General features: G+C 44.5%; 1 protein-coding gene across 2 annotated transcripts in view; it reads right to left on the bottom strand.

Moving 5' to 3' along the window:
- Positions 1 to 17359: 17359 nt before the first annotated feature.
- The window catches only part of WDPCP (WD repeat containing planar cell polarity effector), a 215052-nt gene continuing 210161 nt past the window's right edge, over positions 17360 to 22250 (bottom strand). Inside the window, exon 18 of one of the 2 annotated variants that reach the window (XM_055001704.1) lies at positions 17360 to 17926. In XM_055001704.1, the coding sequence (XP_054857679.1) occupies positions 17876 to 17926 (51 nt within the window). In that variant the 3' untranslated portion in view covers positions 17360 to 17875. Of the gene's footprint in view, positions 18006 to 22250 lie in introns of both variants that reach the window. The other variant, XM_055001713.1, reaches the window with a different exon arrangement.

Below are 22250 nucleotides of genomic sequence, written 5' to 3'. Positions count from 1 at the left end.
CCCCATCGAGCACAGGAAGCTGGGGTCCTGAATCCACATTTCCACAACTCAAGTACATGATCTCCATCTTCGTAGGGTTCAGTTTTAGCCGACTTTGTCTCAACCATCCAGCTACCGCTTCAAAAACACACTCCAGGACATCCGGGGCCGATCCGGGTTGGCCGTCCATCAACAGATAAAGTTGGGTGTTATCTGCATATTGGTGACACCCAAGCCCGAAACTCCGCACCAGCTGGGCGAGGGGGCACATATAGATATTGAACAATAACGGGGAGAGTATCGCTCCTTGTGGCACACCGCATTCTAGTGGCCTACAAGACGATAACCTCGCCCCTAGCGCCACCCTCTGTCCCCGATCGTGGAGAAAGGAGACTAGCCACTGCAGTGCTGTCCCCCGTATCCCCACATCGGCGAGGCGGTGGGTCAGAAGGTCATGGTCAACCATATCGAATGCTACTGACAGATCCAATAAAATCAGCAGCGCCGATCCGCCCCGATCCAGCTGCCTGCGGAGATCATCTGTGAGGGCGACCAACAGAGTCTCCACCCCATGTCCTGGGCAGAAACCGGACTGGAAGGGGTCTAGGGCCGAGACATTTGAATTATTCAAGAGTAAGTGGAGACATTTGAATTATCCAAGAGTAAGAGCCTTCAGTAGACATGACTGTACCTTCTGAAAGCTCCAGCCAACCAGCTCTTCTCTCATGAAGGCAAATGCTTTGTGGAGATCCTTTTTGAATAGCGATCCCCAACAGGGCACCCCCAGACACCAGTGGGTTTCCTGGCAGACACTTGCTTCTTCAGCAGAATGTTTCTTGCCCAAAGCAAAGAGCTAGCCCTAGTTTTTGTTTTCCTCAGTGGAGTACGTGGTGCCTCAGAAAATCCCAGAAGGCATTATTTCTGTGTCAGCAGAAAGCACTGTTCAAAAACAGATGACCCCATCCTTGCAGGATACGTGGCTTGCAGTTTCTCAACATTTTGGGGTTGGCCTTAGCAGCCCATGTGTCCATCATTTTGGGCTGCCATTTTTGGGTGGCATCCAACTCTTCCTCCACAAAATTTTAAAAATGCCCAAAGTTTCAACAATATGGGGAACTCCTGTTTTAGAGAATCCCCTATGTACTTGTAATTCAGGTAAGAGGAAAAGTTGCTGTTTCTTCTTCTTTTTCTTTTAAGTCTTATGATGTTTACAAGCTTATTTTGTTACCAAAAGCAAAAGAATATCTTTCTGGGTGGCAAAATTAATTTCTTTGTGGCTGTATTTCCTCCTCTGGCAAAAGAGGATTATAGTTGTACCCAGTAAAACTAGATGTGTCAGCTAATATCCATACTTTGTTACCATTCCTTCTCTCATCCTTGCTTTCTTCCCTGCCTTCTTCCCCTTCCTTTTTCATCCTTCTCTATTATTTTCTCCATGCTCTCAAATGAAGTTGTGAGCTGTATGGGGGCAGGGAACTGTTGCTCTCCAAATTACCGCAAGGCATTAGTGGTACTTTACAGGCAAATCATAAATAGCAAGAATCTTTTTAACTGTGGTTACAATTTTGGTTTCTTCTGTTTTTGCAGTAGCTAACAAGGAAGATTGACTGATTTTTCACTTGATAAAGAACATGGTTGTTCAGACAAACATTCATATTCACTTCAGACACTGACTACCTTAAAATATTTCAACAGATGAGACGTGTGTCCATTGACTGGTACAGAGAGTCACAGAATCATGACAACTGATTGTCAGTTTTTGAAATTTACTTATTTTGTTGATTTTCTGGGGGAAAAGAATCAGGAAGTTTACAACAGTATTAAAGCAAGATCAAAGCTTAAAACTACCGATCAACAATCAAATAAACTAAAGACAGCAAAATCATAAAAATCTAGACCAGCAACAGTAAATTATTAATATGAATGCCCTCCCCCTTCAGGCTTAATTGACACATACCCTACTTTCTTTTAGGCACTAGTTCAAAACACATCTTTTCACCAGGCTTTTAATTAGGGGTTTTATCTGACCAGCTTTTCAATGATCTGCTTCTGTTTTAGGGATAGTTTTTATGCTGCTTAAGTCCAATATCTTTTTAATGACTCGTTTTAATACCAAGACATGGTTTTAAATGTAAGCCAGCTCAAGAAGGACTCCAAACAGCCAGTGTAGAAATATCCTAAGTAGATAAATAAAATACGACCCCATATCAGCGTAAAAATAAGAATACAGCAAAACTCATAAAAAATAACTAGAACTGGCATATAATCCTTAACTTTATCATTAGAGGTTCTCTATGATGCAGACAAATTTCATGTGGAAATAATTTCTACTGCAGTCAATGGCATTACTTCCAAGTGAATGTTTGCTTTTCTTTTTTTTCAGCTTTAAATAAACTTTATTAAAACAGAGAAAAATTGTACAATAGCAGCTTAAAAACAACATACATCGGAAGTTAGAAATCAAAACATTGAAAGGCGTTAAATATTAAAGTAAACACAAGAATTACTAAGAAATTAAAGAACAATGGGTCAACTAAATTTACAATCATGGGTGGAACTACAGCTAACAATATATCTACATCATAAAAGTAGGAACTGTTTGGGGTGGGTGAAAGGGAATGTTGCCTCATTTCTTGCTAGAAAGTCAATTACAGGTTGCCAAGTTTCAGCAAAATCAGAGATACTTGTTTGTTTTTCTGAGGTAGAACAGGACGACTGCAATCCCAAGTACAGATCAATGGAAGTAAATGCCACTGAAGTCAGCGGGGTGTGCATTCATGTTATGAATTTAAGTGAGTATTGCCAGCTGAGTGCAGCCCTCCTCCTCTGCTGCCTGTGTGATTTTTTTATTTTTGCTTGGATCCAGGTATCAAAAAAGCAAGAGGTAAGGTCACTTTCCCACCTTCAGATATGTTTGAAAGCTGCACAACTTAGGCCAAGGGAGGGAAGACTTTGTTTCTGGGAGCCATTTCATTTTTTTCAAGAGCCTTGGAAGCTCTCAGTCACAACCTGGCTCATCAGGGGTGGAAGCAGTCACAAAATGATGGCTGGTATAAAGATTATTTACAATATGTCAGAGCTGGTTCACAGTGCTTAGTTTAGGGTAGTGTTGCTAGGTTTCCCTGGCAACTGGCAGAAGACTGTTGGGGAGAGCCCCTTGCAACCAGTGTTATGTGGGCACTAGTTAACGTGCTCATGTAAGTTATGTCAGTGTATCACTGAGGATGCTCTGGTATTTTTATGGTTACCATAGAGTTTTCAAGAAATGCCAGAGCATCCCTAGGCACTTCCAGCTTAAATCAGAAGCGATGCCGGCATGCCAGGCTTTTCCCTCCTCCCCAGTTTTTCTGCCCAATGCCCAAGGCACTGGTTGGCAACCAACTAAATTTCCAGGAGATTGCCTGTGTAAGTGGGCACCAGGGAAACCTATGTCGGGGAATATTTTCCTCTGTTTTCACAAAGCAAACCATTCCACACAGAATAGTTGATGTGGAACCTTTAACTGGAAGGACAAGGAAGCGTAGTGGTGATGGAGGAGATGGAAGAACTTTTAATTGCTTAATTGGATAGTGACTGGTCACTCCTGAATGACCTTCTGCTTACCCCTGCCTTACGCAAATTGATAACTTTTATGCAGGACTCTGTCCCCACTCTTTGTCCCCTTAGCTGCTGGCCCCTAACTCTGGATTCTCCCCACATCCCAGAATTCTTGATTCCAAGATGGGGCAACTGTATATGAGATAGACATGCAATAACACTGGCACCTTTCTCTCCCTGGGAATTTGTGGCTTTCCTTTGCTGCTTAAGAAAATCCTGTTTAGGCCAAATATATATTTCTACACCAACAAGTTGTTGTTGTAACTGTCATCGTTATTGTATCTATTTTATTTTTCTCTTCTTTGGAAATAAGTACCAAAGAAATACATTTCTTTGCATTTCCTTTGCAATCTTTCGATTTTTCTGTTCTAGAATCTACTGCTGCAAGAACAAACTTAGCATTCATTTCCTTCTCTTTGTTCCTTCCAAGTGCCTACAATATTGAGATTCATTCTGTTCAAGCCTTGACATTTGAGGGGAGAAAGTTTGGGGCCACCTGAAATGATTTGGTAATTATCTGCGAATGAATGAATGAATTCAGGAATGAGCGCAGGAGTGCACTTTCTATATCCCTCCCATATCCAATAACATATAATTAATTCTAAGTAGGTTACCATAAGATTGTTGAACTAAGGAGTTCTATGGGTGGGGGGAGTGGAACAATGCATTAAACTATAATGAACCTTGAATAATAAATAGGTGTTCTTACTCATCTCCCTGTGTTTCACTGTGAAGGAGATTAAGAAAACTGCTGGAAGAAGTGATGTCTTTTAAGTATAAGAAGACTGCATTCTCCCGCTTTATCAGACTGTTTGCTAAGCACATTCACCTGGTTGACCAGGGTATTTTTATGTTAGTAATGGGAAGAAAAGGGCTTCTCTGCTTTGTGACTCTGTGTGGATTGATGCAAATATATATCAGCTACAAGTTTTGTCTCTGTTACGGCTCATCCTTTTTACCATCGGCAGGCCACAAAGGTGCCTGTTTATTGTGATAATGCTGTAGGTTTGGCACTGAGTGAGGTCAGGAGAGCCCCCACTCTCCTGGCTCTCTACAAACGATGCAAAACCAAATTATTCAAAAAGGCTTTTCACTCAGATAGGAGGGCTAGATTTTAGGGAGGGAATCTCAGAAGCTTTGCTAATGAGTTAGGGACCACAGACTTCACCACTCTGTTGCCTTACATACGATCTGTTGCTTTAAATATGTGCTTCTGTGAGCCACCTGTGCTTCATGTTGTCTAATGTCAGCCCAAGAATGGCTTATGTTCCGTTTCAGCATTTCTTCAACTCTGTGCTGGATTCTTGCTAATGCCATGTCTTTGTAAACCTGTATTTATTTACCCAATGGCATTATTTATGGAAATGTCCTTGATATCGACTGTACTAATCTCACACTGTGAAATCAGCCTTGAGCCTTAGTGAGAAAGGCGAACTATAAATGACATTAATAAAATAAAATACATAAAATAAATGTCAGACTGCTTTTCACACACATCAGTGCTTCCTGACATGTTACAAAAACTTGAGTTTGGTTGGATGAAACCTCAACCCTCCTTGTGTCCAGCATTTGACTGGCAGCCTTTGAAATGTGTGGGTGGGGGGTGGGGACAGGTCTGCCAAAGTTCTTACTATATTGCCTAATCACACCTGGGCATATGCACGGCTTCATTGGCAATGCTCTTAAAGCTGGGGTGTGTGTGCAGGGGAGGTGAACATAAAGACTCTCTTTCTGCCTCCATGAATGCACGGGAGATTATTTTTGTCCCCCTCGCCCCATTTTAAAGTTAAGAGAACAGTTTCATGTTAAAGACAAGGTGGGTTGGGATTTTGTCTCAACCAAATTTGTGTTTGTGTAACATGTAAGTCTATAAATGGTGTCCAGAGTCTGAGGCTCATCCCCTGGACTTACCAGGAGGTGGGGGTGGGAGGCAGCTGGGGGATCAATACCCAGCCACCCCAACAGCCATCCTGGGCCAAGCACGGACCACCAGGAGAGGGGGAGAAAGAGGCCACCCAGCTACAGCAAGGTGGAGCAGCCCCCAAGCCCCAGAGGGTCAGAAGGAACAGGTGGAAGCCAGCCAGCCCCACCCTCCAGTGGGAGACTAAGAGCCCTACCGGGGGCAGGAAGGACAGCCAGGAGAGGGCCAGGGCAGAGGGAGGAGGCACAAGAGATAGGGACAGCCAGACAGGCAGCTACCTTACCGGCAGGACAGCAGAAGCAGCACAGAGCCACACCCCAAGCTGCAAGCAGGGAGGAAGGAGATAACAGAGACCAGCTGGGGCTGCTGGAAGCTCGGAGCAGAGGAGGCTTGGCAGCCAGCCAAGAGAGCACACCTGTAGCTGTCCAACACAGCCCAACGAGCTACCACAGGTGCAACTGCTTGGGCTGTCCAAAGCAGCCAAGCAGCCAAACTCGCTACCTCCAGAGGCAACTGCTTGAGCCAGCCTAGGCCAATGCTAGAGGGCCAAAGAGGGGTGTGGCTGGCAGGTGGGGCCCGGAATGAGGGAAAGGATATAAAGAAGGTGTGGTGGGTTGTGTAGGAGGAGTGGGAGAGCGGAGGAGGCGTGGTTGGATCTTGAAGAGAGGGCGAGCGAGCGAGCGAGCGAGCGAGCGAGCGAGCGAGCGAGCGAGCGAGCGAGCGAGGTGGTGGTGGTGGTGGTGGTGGTGGTGGTGGTGGTGGTGGTGGTGAGGGAGTTGGAGGAGGAAGATGGACACCGGAGCAGGGCTAGGTAGAGCAGGCTTGCTGGTGGCTTGAGAGGGTGCAAGGGTGAGGTATACCTCCCCTTCTTCCATAAAACAGGACCCCGCATAATCCCCAGCAGCATCCAGGTGCCAAAGTCGGGCACTGCGGCACCTGACACCGCAGTGCCCGGGAGAATATCTGACAAATGGCTTCCATCTATGGCAATGATTTTCAGATTTTCATGTCAGACAACTGGAAAGTAGAATACGTCACACCAGTTTTCATAAAGGGATCCATGAATACACTTTGACAACAGTAGGACATCATATCTGGCTCAAATGGAAGACTGTTTGGCCATGTTTCAAGGCCAAAACAGTCCAATCTATAATCCAGGTAATCTGGAGTTACCTAAATCAAACGAATACATCAAATCATCTTCAGTCTGACCCAAACCCCAGCTTTAGCATATGTGTTCGAAGATGATTAATACTCTGACCCTCAGTATGTTCTTTATGTTCTTATGGAAATCAATGGGACTTGTGTCTAAGTAATGGGTTTAGAATTGGAATTTTAGTCAATTGGCTTCAATCCAAGTAATTCACCTTAACTGGTCATGAACCAGCTGATGCAATGGTTGCAGAGAACAATTTCTTTGCCACTATGACCTCCACTGCATAGGTCATCCAGTGGGCTCTATCAGATTCAGTGCAAGTTTTCCACCAGTGTCTTTCTAAACATCTTCTGGACCTTTTTAGATCACCCACTCTATGGTAAACCAAGGGTGGAAGAGGACCTCTGTCTGAATGTTGACAAAGGACATGATTCTTTGTTGCTCTTCCAGGAATTATCTGCAGCCTTTGAAACAGTAGATCATGCCATCCTGTTTAGGCACTTGGACGCAGGAGTGGACATCAGTGGTTGTGCTTTGGACTGGTCTAAATTATTCCTCATGGAATGGACTCCAAGGGTAGCTGTTGGAGAGCAGCTTTCGCCAGCATTTATTCCAGCAAGAAACAACATTTATTGCAGCATGAAGCTGAGTTCCAACTTGCAAAAGCTGAACTTCTGTTTTATTTTGCCACAATAGACCAACATGACCACCACTCTGGTCTTGTTTGAATAATACAGCATTGCATCGTTCATGGAAACAAGCTAATGTGGGGTGGTCCACCTCACATCCGTCAGGACAGCAGCACCTATCTGAAGAAGCGTCCTGTCTGCACCCATCCATCCATGCCATTGTCTAATGGTGGCCTGATATTTTAAACCATTGCTGTTGCTGTACCCCGATGTCATATTGCTAATACCATAGCTTGCTTTCACAGGCCCTCTGAAGCTGCAAGTGTCTTATCTAACGCTTTGAAGCCCTCAGTACTTATGACCTTGTACACTGCGCGCTCCTGTTACCAGAACTGCTTTTTATAATGGGGGAAATTAGCTTTAGCAGTCTGTAACTAAAAATAGCGTGGATCTAACCTATGTTTATGGAGGTCCCGATTCCAGACACTCTAGTGACAAAGAGGCAGACTACAAATATGTTCAAACACGTGTATTTACTAATAGTGTGGCGTAAGCCTGAACTTGCACATACATACAAGAAAGCACACAAGACCTAGGAAATACAGAGTATGAAATATAGAGACTTTCGCATTAGCAGGTTCCCAACGACGGTGGGGAATACTCACTATCCTGAAGCGAAGCAGAGACACAACAGCGAGGTGGCCCAATGCCAGCAGTGGAACCACGGAGAGACAGCAAGGGGGTCTGGATAGGATGGCACGCGCACCATGCGGTCTGAGAGACCGGCTTAAATACCCCAAAACGTACGCTGGGGCTGGTGCTGTACTTGGTGGTTCTCACAGATTAAAACAAAGGTCCTAATGGGTTACTGAGGGCCACTTTGGTAATCTGATTGCGATAAGTGACACCTCAGGAAGAGGGGACAAAGGAGGGAGGGGGAAATCCGAGTGGGCTGAATGGATGTTCCAGCGGACAGGGCTTGTCCTGATGTCATCAGCTCTGGAATGCGGAGGTTCCTTTGAGATGCATTCTCTAAGTGCTTGGGATGGTCAGCACTTAGTTCCTTCTCCGGGGCGGCTCCTAAGATATGGAGAGCGGGGCGAGGTACTCTCGCTGCGGACGTGGTGTGCCCGCTTCGCCGAAATGGCTTCTCAAAGCAGTCTTCTTCCCTGGGTCTTCTGGCTGCCTGGGAACATGGATGCCGGCTGGGCATAGCTGGGGCTGGTTTGCAGGCTGCCCGGTAGCGAGGGCAAGCTCGGGGCCCGACCCGTGGGAGGCTCCAGGCGGGAACTGACCAGGGAGCGCCTAGCCAGGCTCGCTGGAGGTTTCCCTGGCAGGCGCCCGGCTGCTAGCAGCGGCTTGGGCCCATATGAGGCAGGCTTCCATGGAGGCAGGGGGAACAGCTCGTAAAACAGTCCATAGCAGGGAACAGGCATGGTTCGTGGCAGATGGCAATGCAGGCACGGGGCACACTTGTAATAAAGTCCAAACACACACTGGGAAGTCCAGATATAAGTCTGAGCAGGGCTGCCCAGGAAAAGAGTCCTTTGTGCAGTTAACCAAACATGGAGTCAGGAAACCACACAGTCTATAGCAGCAGCAAGCAGGCAGGAAACTGACACGTGTACCAGAACACACACGTGCAGGGCAATCTTTGTGTAGCAGTAAAACAGCAACGCAGGAAACTTTAACACAGTCCATGGCAGGCCTTAAAGCAGGAGAGGGGGCCTACTTGGCAACACTCCCATGAATGACTGTGTTTCAGTTTTAATCTTATGCCTTTTAGTGTCTCGACTTGATAGGTAAAATATGTGAGAAGCTCTCAGGACTGGTTTGTGTCAAAAGTTGTGTTTTACTATTGGGAGGGGGAAAGGAGTAATTGTGCTCTACAATAGAATGATTTTCACACGTCTTGAGTATTCCTGTCAACCTGCTGTTACTGCTTAGTTGCTTACCTTGCTTCTAAGTAATCCTATGGACATATCTGTGGAAATGATCTGATTCCTGAATAAAACCTTTTAACCAAGAACCTGGATTCTTGCTGTCATGGTACAGGGGTCTGTCTGCCACAGCCTGTCACCCATAGTCTGACAAGAAGTGAGCTGTGACTCACGAGAGCTCATTCCCGACCACAAATTTTGTTAGTCTTATAGGTGCTACTGGACTCTTGCTCTTTTCTACTCCTTCAGGACAGCATGCCAAAGGGGCAAAACCACCACTAAGAAAGAACAAACTCAGGCAGTGACCTATGGAGCAAATTTATGGAAAGGCTCAATTTTGAGGAAATTCTGATATCAAAGCATGACTAGTAGAAAATTGCTTCGGGCACCAGAGTACAGAGATGTTGGATATAGAAAGATTTAGTAGCTCTTGTCTATGCATTGGTTAAAAATAGATCCTTTCCTTTAGATGGAAACAGTTCTACTCATAAACAAGGAACCTTCTATATATCATTTGTGCATCTGGGTTTATTTATTTACTTCATTTCTCTCCAGTGGGGATCGAAAGCTTCTCACATCATTCTCCTCTCCTCCATTTTATCCTCACAACAACCCTGTGAGGCAAGAGAGACTGAGGATGTATGCTTGGCCCAAAGTCACCCAGCAAGCTTCCAGGGCAAAACTGGGATTTGAACCTGGGTCTCCCCCATCCTAGCCTGGTGCTCTAACCACCAGGGATTTTTTTCAGGGGGAATGCGGGGGAATGGAGTTCTGGAACCTCTTGAAAATGGTCACATGGCTGGTGGCCCCGCCCCCTGATCTCCAGACAGAGGGGAGTTCAGATTGCCCTCCGCACCGCCAAGTGGCGCGGAGGGCAATCTAAACTCCCCTCTGTCTGGAGATCAGGGGGCAGGGCCACCGGCCATGTGATCATTTTCTGTGAGGGCAACCCACTGAGTTCCGCCACCTCTTTTCCCAGAAAAAAAGCCCTGCTTACCACTATACTATACTCACTCCCTGGATTGCCAGATGTCTGAATGTGAGAATTTTGTTGATAAAACACTTGCTTCCATCTGCCTGAAATTTGACATGGAGGATCCCTTTGGTGAGGGGCACAATGCTTGTGAATTTCATCAAACAAACTCAGGCAGTGACCTATGGAGCAAATTTATGGAAAGGCTCAATTTGGAGGAAATTCTGATATCAAAGCATGACTAGTAGAAAATTGACCAAGGTATCCAGAAATGGGAGTTTACCCTCGATTTCTTTCTCCATTGTGAATTGTATGTTCAGGTGGATGTTGTTGAGGTGGTTTAAAAACTCCATAAATTCTTCCTCACCATGGCTCCAAATGATAGGAAGATCATGATAGGAAGAAGAAATGATGAGGAAGGATTGATGGAGTTTATAAACCGCCTCAACAACATCCACCAGAACATGACACAGTGCTTGCACCTTTACCTTTACACATAGGAGGTACACATGGTCTAACAACAACAACAACAACAACTGTGCTTATATACCACTCTACTAGACAGATTAGTGCCTTATCCAGAGTGGTAAACATAATACAGTTGGGGAGCTGGGGCTGAAAGGAGTGGCTTACCCAAGGCCACCTGCTAAGATCATGGCAGTAGTGGGATTCGAACCAGCAGACTGCTGATTCACAGCCAAACCACTTAACCACTATGCTACAGCAGCTCTTAAATAGAATGAAGTTGGGACTTTCTGTATGCAAAGCAGATGTTCTACCACTAAGCCACAAACGTCCACTTTTAGGGAATGATAAGTGCTGTAGATCTCTGAAAAAACAACAACAACAAAATTATTAATAGGAATAAAGCCCATAAGCCTCAACTGTTAATATGTTCACAAGGTCTAGGAAAATAAGAATTGGTCATTCCTGGAAAAATGGGCTCTTTCCTTGTGCCTTTTTTTTGTTCTGAAGTTTAAAAAAATGACCATACTATAGATATTTCTGAGAAGTGGTGCATACAGCACCCTAAAGAGTCACAATAATCTGTGAATGGCCCATTATACTTTGGGCAGATTTACATATTATTCTAGTACAACCACATACATTTCTCAAACATGTTTTTACTGGTTAACACAAATATGTGGGAAGGGGGTATTTGCATGAGAGAATAGGTGGGTGGGGAAAGGTTCAACACCCCCCACACCTGCTGATTCTCCTCTTGCTTTATTTACTAGGTGCACAAAAATTTGGGAATGCCATGTTTTCCTTGTAAGGCATAGTTCAGTTACAGCCTTCATGAGGGCAGGAAGTAACCTGGAATTCCTTTTCATTTCAGCATTGGTTGACATCTAGATCTTGACAATATAATTAAGCTTATTAACAAGTCAGGCTCTTTATGCTGTCTTAACCACCCACACATGAAGGAAAGGGAGATAGTAGAATTGGCCATTCCACTTTAGAGTCCAAGTGGAGGGTGCCATTTTGAACGCAGAAGACACTTTGCAAGTAAAAGCAGAGGAAAAGTGTCTCATTCCGCCTGCTCCTGTACTAGTTTTCTGTTTGAAGCAGGGATGGGTAAGGGTGGGTAGGGGAAAATTAGGCCTTGGTTGATTTCTCAGGATAACAGCTTCTAAAGCTTGACAACATAATCCAGGTTAATAACAAGTCAGGCTTTCTTCACCACCCACATATACAACAGGGAAAGAGGGTGAGAATGGACTGTACCACTTCCGCATGCAGGTGAAAGATGCCGTTTTGAAGGTTGCCCCACGTAAAAGGCCCTTGCAGGAAAAATTAAAAAAAAATCAAAAACAGCACAGCAGGGAAAGCGTTCTGGTCTAGCTTGCTCCCTGTTGTGCTATTTTTCTAGATTTGTGTGTGTGCGCACGTGTGTGCAGGAGAAACAATAAAAATTTTATTCCCTGCCTGCACTCGGATGTACTGCGGTCCAGTCTCCGAAGCTGATTCTGCGGCATGTGTAGACCTGACCTGTGATCTCTTGACTCTTGCAGACAGTTCCCTTGAGGGTGTGATATACGTCGAGGTATGAGAGATCTTTTCCTGCTATGAAGGAACAGTGTTCAGAAATACTTCTAAAAAATCAAAAACGGATTTCGGATGCTGGTGCATCTTGGTTCCAGCACACTTTATTATAACACTTAAGGATCAGGTGTGACCTAGTTTATGGCCCACTTCGTTTCTGGTTCCCCGCCCCCCTACCAGAAGCTATCAGCTTCTTTTTAACTTTGGGCAAATCCACATGCTCCGGCATTGCGCTAAATGTTCGCTAAACACCTGGAAGTATAGTGTCTTTCTAGCACGATTTCTGAAATTGCACTAGAAAGACGTTATACTTCCCAGGTGTTTAGCAAACATTTAGCGCAACACCGGGACGCGCTAAGGGCATGTGGATTTGCCCTTTATCTTTCAACAATTTACTGATGAGTAAATGGTACGTAACCCCAAACTGTATGGTTAAAAAAAAGTTCAGTTATCTTGCGAAGAATATTGACTCCATTTCGTTGGCAGGTGAAATGAAGCACAGGCATTTGTGGCTGAAGAATGGGCCTGCTACTATCTTCTCCAAGTGTGGCATTTGGTATTGGATGCAAAATTCGACAGTTTGATTATATCTGCCTCTATTACAATGATCAGAGATCATTGGGTTGTATGAAGTATAAGAACAATGGCTGGCAACATCTCAGAAGCCATGTTTGAGACAGTGGGGACTTTGGTGAGCTTGTGTTGATGATTCTTCAAGCTTACCAAGATAGATTATGAAGACAAAGCAAATGTTCTTAGCAGGGCTTTTTTTCTGGGAAAAGAGGTGGTGGAACTCAGTGGGTTGCCCTTGGAGAAAATGGTCACATGGCTGGTGGCCCCACCCTCTGATCTCCAGACAGAGGGGAGTTTAGATTGCCCTCCGCGCTGCTCAACGCCGCCCCATTTTCAAGAGGTTCCGGAACTCTGTTCCACCGCATTCCAGCTGAAAAAAAGCCCTGGTTCTTAGCGTGATTGTTCCAGTTTGCAAAATCTAGCTTTTCATGACATGGAAATATATAGAGAACTTCAGCACAGAACCGTCTACAAGCATCAAAAGCCTTGACCACCAAACTTAGTAATATTTTTCAGCAATCAGCCCTCAGTCCCTAGAATCTTGGCTGAAGCTCCTTATTCGCGTCATCCATCTCCTGTTTCTTAAACCACCAAAATCAGGCCGTCTCCTTTGTGCATCTTTAAAGAACGTAACTAACAAATCTTGTTTTTTTAAATATAAGTTATGAACATATTGCATGGCAAAGGTAGTTTTCAAAGCAGAGAGCCGAAACAGACGTGACGAGTTACCTCAATTCAACCTGGGTTTCCTTGCCTCAAGGTTTGACGGGAAGTGTAGGCGTCCTTGCAGGTGCATCACTGCATTTCTCCTTCCCCTGCTTGCATGGCCCGGAGCTACATAGCCGCACATGCTCTGCCTCCCCCCCGTCGCACTGAGCATCACTTCATCTCCCCCCTCCCTCGTCTGGCCCAGTCCCCGCAATTCTGGGCTGCGCAGCTTGTGGTGGGGGCCGGGCGAGTGAGGGGGAGATGCAGCATGCTCCGGGAGCCTTTCCTCCTGCTCTCCCGGTGCAGCCTGGTGTCGCTCTGTGGGGGCTGGGCCAGGCGAGGGGAGTGGAGTTGCCTCCCCCGTCACACTGAGCGTCACTTCATCTCCCCCTCCTCGCCTGGCCCAGCCCCCACAGAGTGACACCGGGCTGCACCGGGAGAGCGGGAGGAAAGGCTCCCGGAGCATGCTGCATCTCCCTCTCACTCGCCCGGCCCCCACCAGAAGCGGCGCAGCCCAGAACTGCAGAGACTGGGCCAGACGAGGGAGGGGGGGAGATGAAGTGACGCTCAGTGCGACGGGGGGGGGGGGGAGGCAGAGCACGTGCGGCTATGTAGCTCCGGGCCATGCAAGCAGGGGAAGGAGAAATGCAGTGATGCACCTGCAAGGATGCCTACACTTCCCGTCAAACCTTGAGGCAAGGAAACCCAGGTTGAATTGAGGTAACTCATCACGTCTGTTTCGGGTCTTAGTTGTTGCTTAAGTGTATATAAGAGGTCTATAGTGGTCATTTTGCAGAGAAACGCACCTAAACCTTGAGAAAAATGGTAGGTTGCTATTTATGCCATATGTTCCTCAGCTTGGCAAGCCAAGACTTCTTTTGGCTGTGTTTGCTTCATTTTCTGAATGGAACAGTGATGGCTAGCTCAACTAACCAAGCAGCAATGCATATAAAATGGACAAGACCTTCAAAGCTGTTTTGATTTCGTCAATAAGATAGCTCAGTGTCATTGCCCGAAAATTAACTGGCATGTAGGAGATCCTTTCCTTTCGTGGCTTAAATCTAACAGAGAGAGAGAGAGAGAGAGGGAGGGAGGGAGAGAAATGGTGGGGAAGGAGGAAGAACATAACATTAAAGCATCAGCATAAAGAAAGTAATATATGCCAATTTCAAGCTAAATCCCCATTCAATACTTTGAAAGGACAGAACTCCAAGAAATCCATAATGGGATTTTATTAAAAAACAGAGATTTTAGGAAACAGCATTCCTGATCTTCTGTGCCTTTCTAGCATCACTTCCTGTATATTTTAAAACCAAAATCCTCTTAGCATGCAAAGTAAATAGATTATGATATACTAAAGGATTAAGGGTCGCTGTCTGGTGTCAGATTAATCCCTCATATAGACCATCACTTGCACTGACAGAAATATGGCTGCAATTCAGCAAAATAGCTCCATGGCTAAGTAAGGCATTCGGGAATCCTTGGCTTGAACAGTCGAGAGGCTCCTTTGCGGTGTTGTCAGATGGCATCTGCCTCCGAAACGGCATTTACGTGTTCTAGTTTGTGATCCAAATGTTCTGCTCATATAATGGTAAGAAAGCCGATGCGACTCAGGTTGTTTCCAATGCATGCTTGTATGTGGTGGGACACCACACAGTCCCTGACAGAGCTGCCTCCGAGCTCTTGGGCGACTAAGATTTCCTTCCCTCCCCCATATTGAGTGGTGGGAATCTTTTTTTGTCTGCAGAGGACATAAGCTTTTCAGCATGGATTTAATGCATTCATCTGACTATTACTGATAAGTCTCAGTGCTTTATTTCCCTCCTTCTTGTTACTAAACCTATCAGCCGCAAGACACATGTTGTACATTTTTTTTTCAAAAAAGGTTTTTTTAAAAATATGGCAACCCAGAAAACAAATATCTTGAATGCTGATTTGTCTATTAAGAGCAAAGCATTAAAAATTAATTTCCCTGGCTTTATTTTGTGAGAATATAATTTTGGGATATAACTCAGTTTAATGTGATTTTGGTTTTAAAAACCAGGTTGACCAAAATTAGAGTTATATATTATACAAATCTATATGGTGCGGGGTGGGGGGCGGGGTGGGGGGGGCTATCTTGAGACATTAGGGCAAATGTATACTTATGACAAATACAAGAGAGTATTTCTTTCCCAGGCCATTTTCTATTAGAGGCTAGATCAAAATAATAATTCTATAGGAGTGAATATATATATTTGAAAGCATATCTGTGCCTTTTCAAAGCAAAATAACGCTTATTCAAGTATTCTGTTGTGACTATGTTGGGAAATTGAGAGCATTTTTCTCTAAGAAACCGGACAGTTAAAGGCTGCTCTTTCATAGACATCATGACTGCAGATTGTATCTCTTAGGAGAACACCTCTTGCAAACCCTTAAATAGAAATTCAGATTTGCAGTCCTACAGTGTAGGGAGGATTAGAAAATTCTGAGATTTCTAGATTTCTTTTTTAGCTGCCATTAGGTGGATTATACTTGAGCTTGTGTTGAGTGAGTTGAGAGAGGCAAGGGGAGTTGGCTGCGCAGTGCTCCTGGGTGGCCTGCTGCTTCAGGACTTCTTTGTGCCGCACACAGTCCTTCCGTGAGGGCCACCGAAGCGGTGGAACTATCGAAGTGGCTGCAGACTAGGATAGCAGTCTTGAGCATTTCTAGACAAGTTAGGACCATACACTAACCCATTAAACCTGGGGTGAATGGAGCTGTGAGCACATGACAGGAAATCACATGACATCACCGCCATGTGACAGGAAGTAGAGAAGCCCGAACTATCATGTCACCGATGCTAGAGCCACTGCGCTACAGGCGTGCAGAGCATTGGAGAACCGAACAACAGGGGTCGGTGGTGACGGAGCCAGGCCATGCTAGGTGAGAGAAGAGAGAAAAAGCAAGGGAATAGCTTTTGCTGGGAAGGGCCTGTGCTGTGAACCCCTGAGTGGGAAAGGAAGCCTCTCCGCCACTGAGCAACCTTTCCTCACGGTCCTGCTCTCCTGCTCCTAATGGAAGACCTCCTGTGGTCTTACATTGATGAGATGCCAGATCTCCTCCCTTTGTTTTCTCCATAGCAATAATGATTGCTGAATGTTTCTGTTTGCTTTACTGTTTCTAGACTAGCTTTATTACATGGAAGGGGATTATGGAGGAAGTATACTTAATAGGCGCGTGGAAGAAATGTCATGGCAAGAAACAATTGTGCAGCCTGGTGATTGCACGATTACAGCCACCATCACAAGAGATGGTTTGCAGCAGTATTCCTGGACCCACATCCAGTGCCGTCTTCGTATACTTCTCCACTATATCCAACATTCAAGGTACTCCCTGCCTGGCTATCCTGCAACATTTTGCTTGACTTTCTCATAATACCCTTGCAGCCTACTTTTCTCCTTTCCTCCTCTGTTGTGATTATAATAAGAAATAAATTTCCTAATCCTATGTTTTGCACAATTTTCTTTAGTCCTAACCAAAACCACATACAAATAAAAATACAAACAAAAATTATAAAATGGTGCTGGATGATATAACTGAAAAAAGAATCAGATCTTTTTTGCCCATACAACTGCACAATCAGCATTACTTAATGGCCTTTTAAAAATATGATTCAACAAGTCTCGCTGAGTAACTTCATTTAAAATGGCCTTGTGTGAGAAATTCTACCCAAGTTCCCGGGTAAGAAGTGAAGGCTGAGCAGAAGAACCTGTGGAGTTACGACGACATCTATGTTTTTAACGTGTTTTATTCAATAAGTATAAAAATAATTCCACACATAAAAACTTAAGCAGTATTAGTCTCTGCAACATTAATAAAAACTAGTAAACATCAGAAATGGCATAAACACAGAAGTACCATCTATACAGAATGAGAGGAAGAAAACTCGTCCTGTGCAGCCACTCATGACAAAATGTCAGCTGTTGTTCCTGGGAGCAGCCAGCGTCTGCATCCACTCTCTTTGGCGTGGTGTCCATAAACCAGTATGCAATGGGGAAGAGGTTTGCTAATGCACAGTGACAAACCCTGATCAAGAGCCTTCCTTTTGGGGTTTCCTCCCTTAGTAGGAAGTCTAAATGGATCTTGGAATTGAACTGATGAGGTTTAAAAATCACATGTGAAACCATGGAAAAGTTCTGTTGATTTCTATAGGAGAAAACAAAGGGTATTCTAACTCTCTCCCATAGGAATTAATGGAACTGAAAGAACGTGACATTTTCTGCATATTATAATTTATTGAACCTAATGAGGCGGAAAGACTCCCCTTTAACTGAACAGGGGTTGGATAAAGTCTGAATGTTCTTTCAGGATTCAAGGCATCGGATTCTTGGCTTAGACTAGACCAAAGTGCACCACCTTCACAGAGCTGTTTCCTTTGACTTCCTGCGGAGGAGAGTAAGGAGGAAGCTGGTTAATCACACGAACACTGTCCGTCTAGAGACATACGCTTCTTTTCTTCTTTCTATACAAATTTAAGGAAACCAATGTTAATTTTATAAGGCTTGACTCAAAGACCCTCATTTTAATGAAATGAAGCTAAGAATTAAAATCAAGAATTTAATCTGTGATAAATGCTACAGAGTCAGTACGCGTTTGGTCACATGGTTCTTGGTTGTTGAAAGTTTACCTAGATAATCTGCATGTAAATAAAAGAGCAAAACTGTAAAAAAGTACAGATATCTGAAATGATGCCTTCCCTAACATCAGGGTAGTTTTGGAACGCTTGCTCACCTGCCTATGGAATGCACGTTTGTTTGTTTTGCTTTGCTTTTGCCAAATAAAATGTTTCTTTGCAATGCGGCACTTCCATCTGGTGCAGCAGACAAACCCTTCACAGCCTTCATGATGTACAGAAAACTAGGTGTGGAGCGTGAAACAAAAGGAAACTTGCGTTGCTGCAATACACAACATATGTTCTAGTTGTGTGAGTGAAGAGGCAGAAAAGCTGGCAGCCGTAAGTGGGCAAGTTAAGGCTGCTTCGGGTTAGTTGTTGCTGGCACATTCAGGAAGGATTCAAAAGGGCGGGAGTTTCTTTTCTCTCTCTCTGCTTTCCCATGTCAAAGTAGATCAATCTGGAGTAAGACGCTTTCGCCAGAGCAGCAGCTCCATCTTATGGCATATTTGTTCTAACCATGGAACTATCCTGCTACGTAAATCTTGAGCTGCAAGGCGAGCGTCTGTATCCCAGTGCTCTGTCTTCTGCCCTTTCTCTGTACTAAAAAGGACACAGGTAAGAGTGGAAATGTGGCGTTCTAAATAAGTCAACTGATCTTTGCCAAGAAACTTTAACAGCTGTTTTTTAAAGCAGAGAACACAACAAAGCTCCCTTCTATGCTACTAATTCACATATAAAACATAAGAATCAATCAACCTTTCCTTATGTTTCCAAAATGCCTTGCAAGAAAACACTTGTGGGTTATTCCAGAAATACAGTTTGTTAGCCAATATGACTTCTATCCAAAAATCTCATCTCCAAAGCTGTCACAGGGCTCTCAGATGCTTTCTGGAGATAAATTTGTTACTATACAAACCTTCCTTAAAATCTGTTTTATGTTATAAACGCTACACTTAAAAGGTTGGGGAACATTGTATAAGGAACATTGGTCAAAGTGCGAAATGGAATGCTTTTGTTTTAATTTAGATTCAGCCTACCTGCTGCATAAATTATTTGCTAACAAGCTTGAATGACATTTTCACACTTTGAAATCCTTCCAGTCATTTACCAATCATCACCCAGAACAGAGCTGCTATGAATGTAATCACAAAACATTAATGAACGTGGCCTAATATTTGGCCTGGCATACCTTCAAACAAGTTCCCAAGTATTCTTGTTGCATAATTTGTGTGCATTTCCTCACATGCTGGGCTGGGCAAGCAGTTTAGTCAGCATGACCTTTCCCAGCCTCGGTGCCAATCTTGGCAAACTCGAGAGAACCTGTTTGCATCTTCCAGTTTTGCCCAGGCCAGAACTCCTTATGGAGCTAAATTGGGAGGTGCTACGGAGGCAGCTGTTTGGAGAAGCAGCTCCTTCTTTCTCCAACCACTGAAGCTCCCCAAAAGCCTGCCTGCCTCTCCCAATCCAGCTCCATAACAGCTCTGGCTTGGAACTGGACCAACTAGATACTGCCCAGAGATACTTTATCTTTCTCCAACAGCTTCCCTGAGCTGTCCCCCCCTGCCCCCCCCCCACTGGTGCCTTTTCAAGTGCGGAACCGTCAGTGGGGTGGAGATTATGGAGTGCCACCATTCTGTGGGCCTGATCAGGATAGGGCCCTCGTGGCAGTTTTTTAAACAGCTACATTCTCCTTGAAAATGGCATCAGCAGCCATGGGGTGGAGCTGTGGTTGCTGTAATGTAGCCTGGACATCAGTTGAATCGATTTCCAGATAGCCTTGCCCCCAGACAGGTGCAAGCATGAAACATTTTCTTAGCGACTTTTCACAATACCAGCGTGACCCTGCTCCATCCCGGGATGCGCTTCGTCAATTTAAAAAAGTTTTACTTCTACTTGAAAAGAAGTGGGATGGCATCCTACTCCTCTCCAATAATAACAACAACAACATTCCATTTATATGCCACCCTTCAGGACAACTTAATACCCACTCAGAGTGGTTTACAAAGTATGTCATTATTATCCCCACAATAATCACCCTGTGAGGTGGGTGGGGCTGAGAGAGCTACGAGAGAGCTGTGACTGACCCAAGGTCACCCAGCTGGCTTCAAGTCGAGGAGTGGGGAATCAAACTCTGTTCTCCAAATTAGGGTCCCGCCGCTCTTAACCACTACACCAAACTGGCATGAGACACATCTTTCATTTGTTCCTGCAATGCATCACATTATAATATCTTAGAAGAGACCATAGTCTCTTATGGAGAGGGTAGCACTGAAACTACCATCCTTTGATTTGTGGTGTTCATGTTATTTGCTAATGTATCATTTTATCACGAAAAATGGTATATAAGAGAACAAAGCTTTAAAAGAAATTAAAAACAAGTGGTTCTATGTGGCAGGTAGATGGCTAGATCACATGAGCATTTTCTTATCTTGCTTGACAGATTTTTCAGAAATATTCTGTAGACGGTCAATCTAGGGAGTAATATTGGTTGTGAAGTAAATTGTAACAGGAGCAGTTAAAAAGGACATGGGCAGTTGAATCAACTTGATCCGTACAATGGATACATTAGCGCTTCTCAGGGGAGATTTTACTAAAACAGCCCTTCTTCTCAGCGGAAGGTAAGGCATTACATCTGAGTAACATAAAAGAATGCCAACATTTTGGAACGGTTAAGTAGAAAAAATATTTAGCTGGTTCAAACATTTTCTGATAGTATAGGTGAAAATAAATTGGGGAGCATTTCCGATCAGCTATGGATTTTAATCCCAATCTTACACCTTGCACCTTGCAAGGATTTCTTTTAGTGAAACCCTATGAATCAAGCTTGAGTTTAATATTGCAAGCTTTGAGTCGTTTGGACTAACCCAAGTTTTGAACCAAAAATTGGTTATTACCAGTTGCAGTAGAGATGGTGAATCTCCGTCAGATTCACGGAGTGGCAATCTGAATTTAATGGCACGGCACCATGCTAATGTTGAAATCTGAGTGGGAGTCTGAGTTTGAGCTGCACCACACTAGGAGGAAGAGAAAGAATCTCACAAAAGAAGCTTTTCTGGAGCTTATCGAGTGGGTCCAGTGATCCATTGACCCAAATTGGGGAAGCACAAGCAATTTGGGAAGAACGGTAGCTTTATATAGCATTAATAAAAGCGGGATAAGTTGACCTCCTTTGGTGTAAAATTTTTCAATGGACAACACTTCCAACTACTTTGTCAGACTGCACAGGGAAGCCATTGAAATTCACAAGCATAAGCAAAACTTCAACAGGAAAGAAGAAACCTTAAGAATGAACAGAGCATGGTTTCCAGTTCTGAAAAACACCAGGCTAACAAAACATTCTATCCCCGACAATAGCCCTGCAGAGAAGATTAGCACATCAAGTACCAATCCATATGCAAAGGAACCTCCTCAGGATACAGTGAAGCCTCCCGCCATTAGCATTCCACACCCTGGGAAACTCTTACAGGATGACTCAGCTCAACCCCACCCCTCCTGAGTAGATACAAATGACCTACATCTTTTCCACACTGTGACACTGAGAGATCTCTGTCTTTTGGTGCTACACCTCTGAAGATGCCAGCCACAGCTGCTGGCGAAACGTCAGGAACTACAATGCCAAGACCACGGCAATACAGCCCGGAAAACCCACAACAACCATTTATAAGTTTCGTCAGGCCAATCGGAGTTCGACTGAGAAGAACTAAGTCATCGGCATATAGAAGTATTGATAGTGGTTGATTTGTTAAAAAAGGTATACAAGTGTTACTTTACAAATTTGGAGAGAAGTTATTTAAGTACAAATTAAGTAAGTGTGGAGCTAAAACACAGTCATGTCGTACGCTTTTAAATTTTTTTATTAATCTTGGTGATGGAAGGAGCCCCGTGGCGCTGAGTGGTAAGCTGCAGTACTGCAGCCCAAGCTCTGCTCATGACCTGAGGCTGAGTTCGATCCTGGCAGAAGCTGGGTTCAGGTAGCTGGCTCAAGGCTGACTCAGCCTTCCATCCTTCCGAGGTCAGTAAAATGAGTACCCAGGTCCCTGGGGGTAAAGTGCAGATGACTGGGGAAGGCAATGGCAAACCACCCCATGGCAA

Source organism: Eublepharis macularius, chromosome 1 (genome assembly GCF_028583425.1).
Source record: "Eublepharis macularius isolate TG4126 chromosome 1, MPM_Emac_v1.0, whole genome shotgun sequence".
Taxonomy (NCBI): domain Eukaryota; kingdom Metazoa; phylum Chordata; class Lepidosauria; order Squamata; family Eublepharidae; genus Eublepharis; species Eublepharis macularius.
Note: the sequence above shows the minus strand (reverse complement) of the source record. Positions and strands in the feature narration are given on the sequence as shown.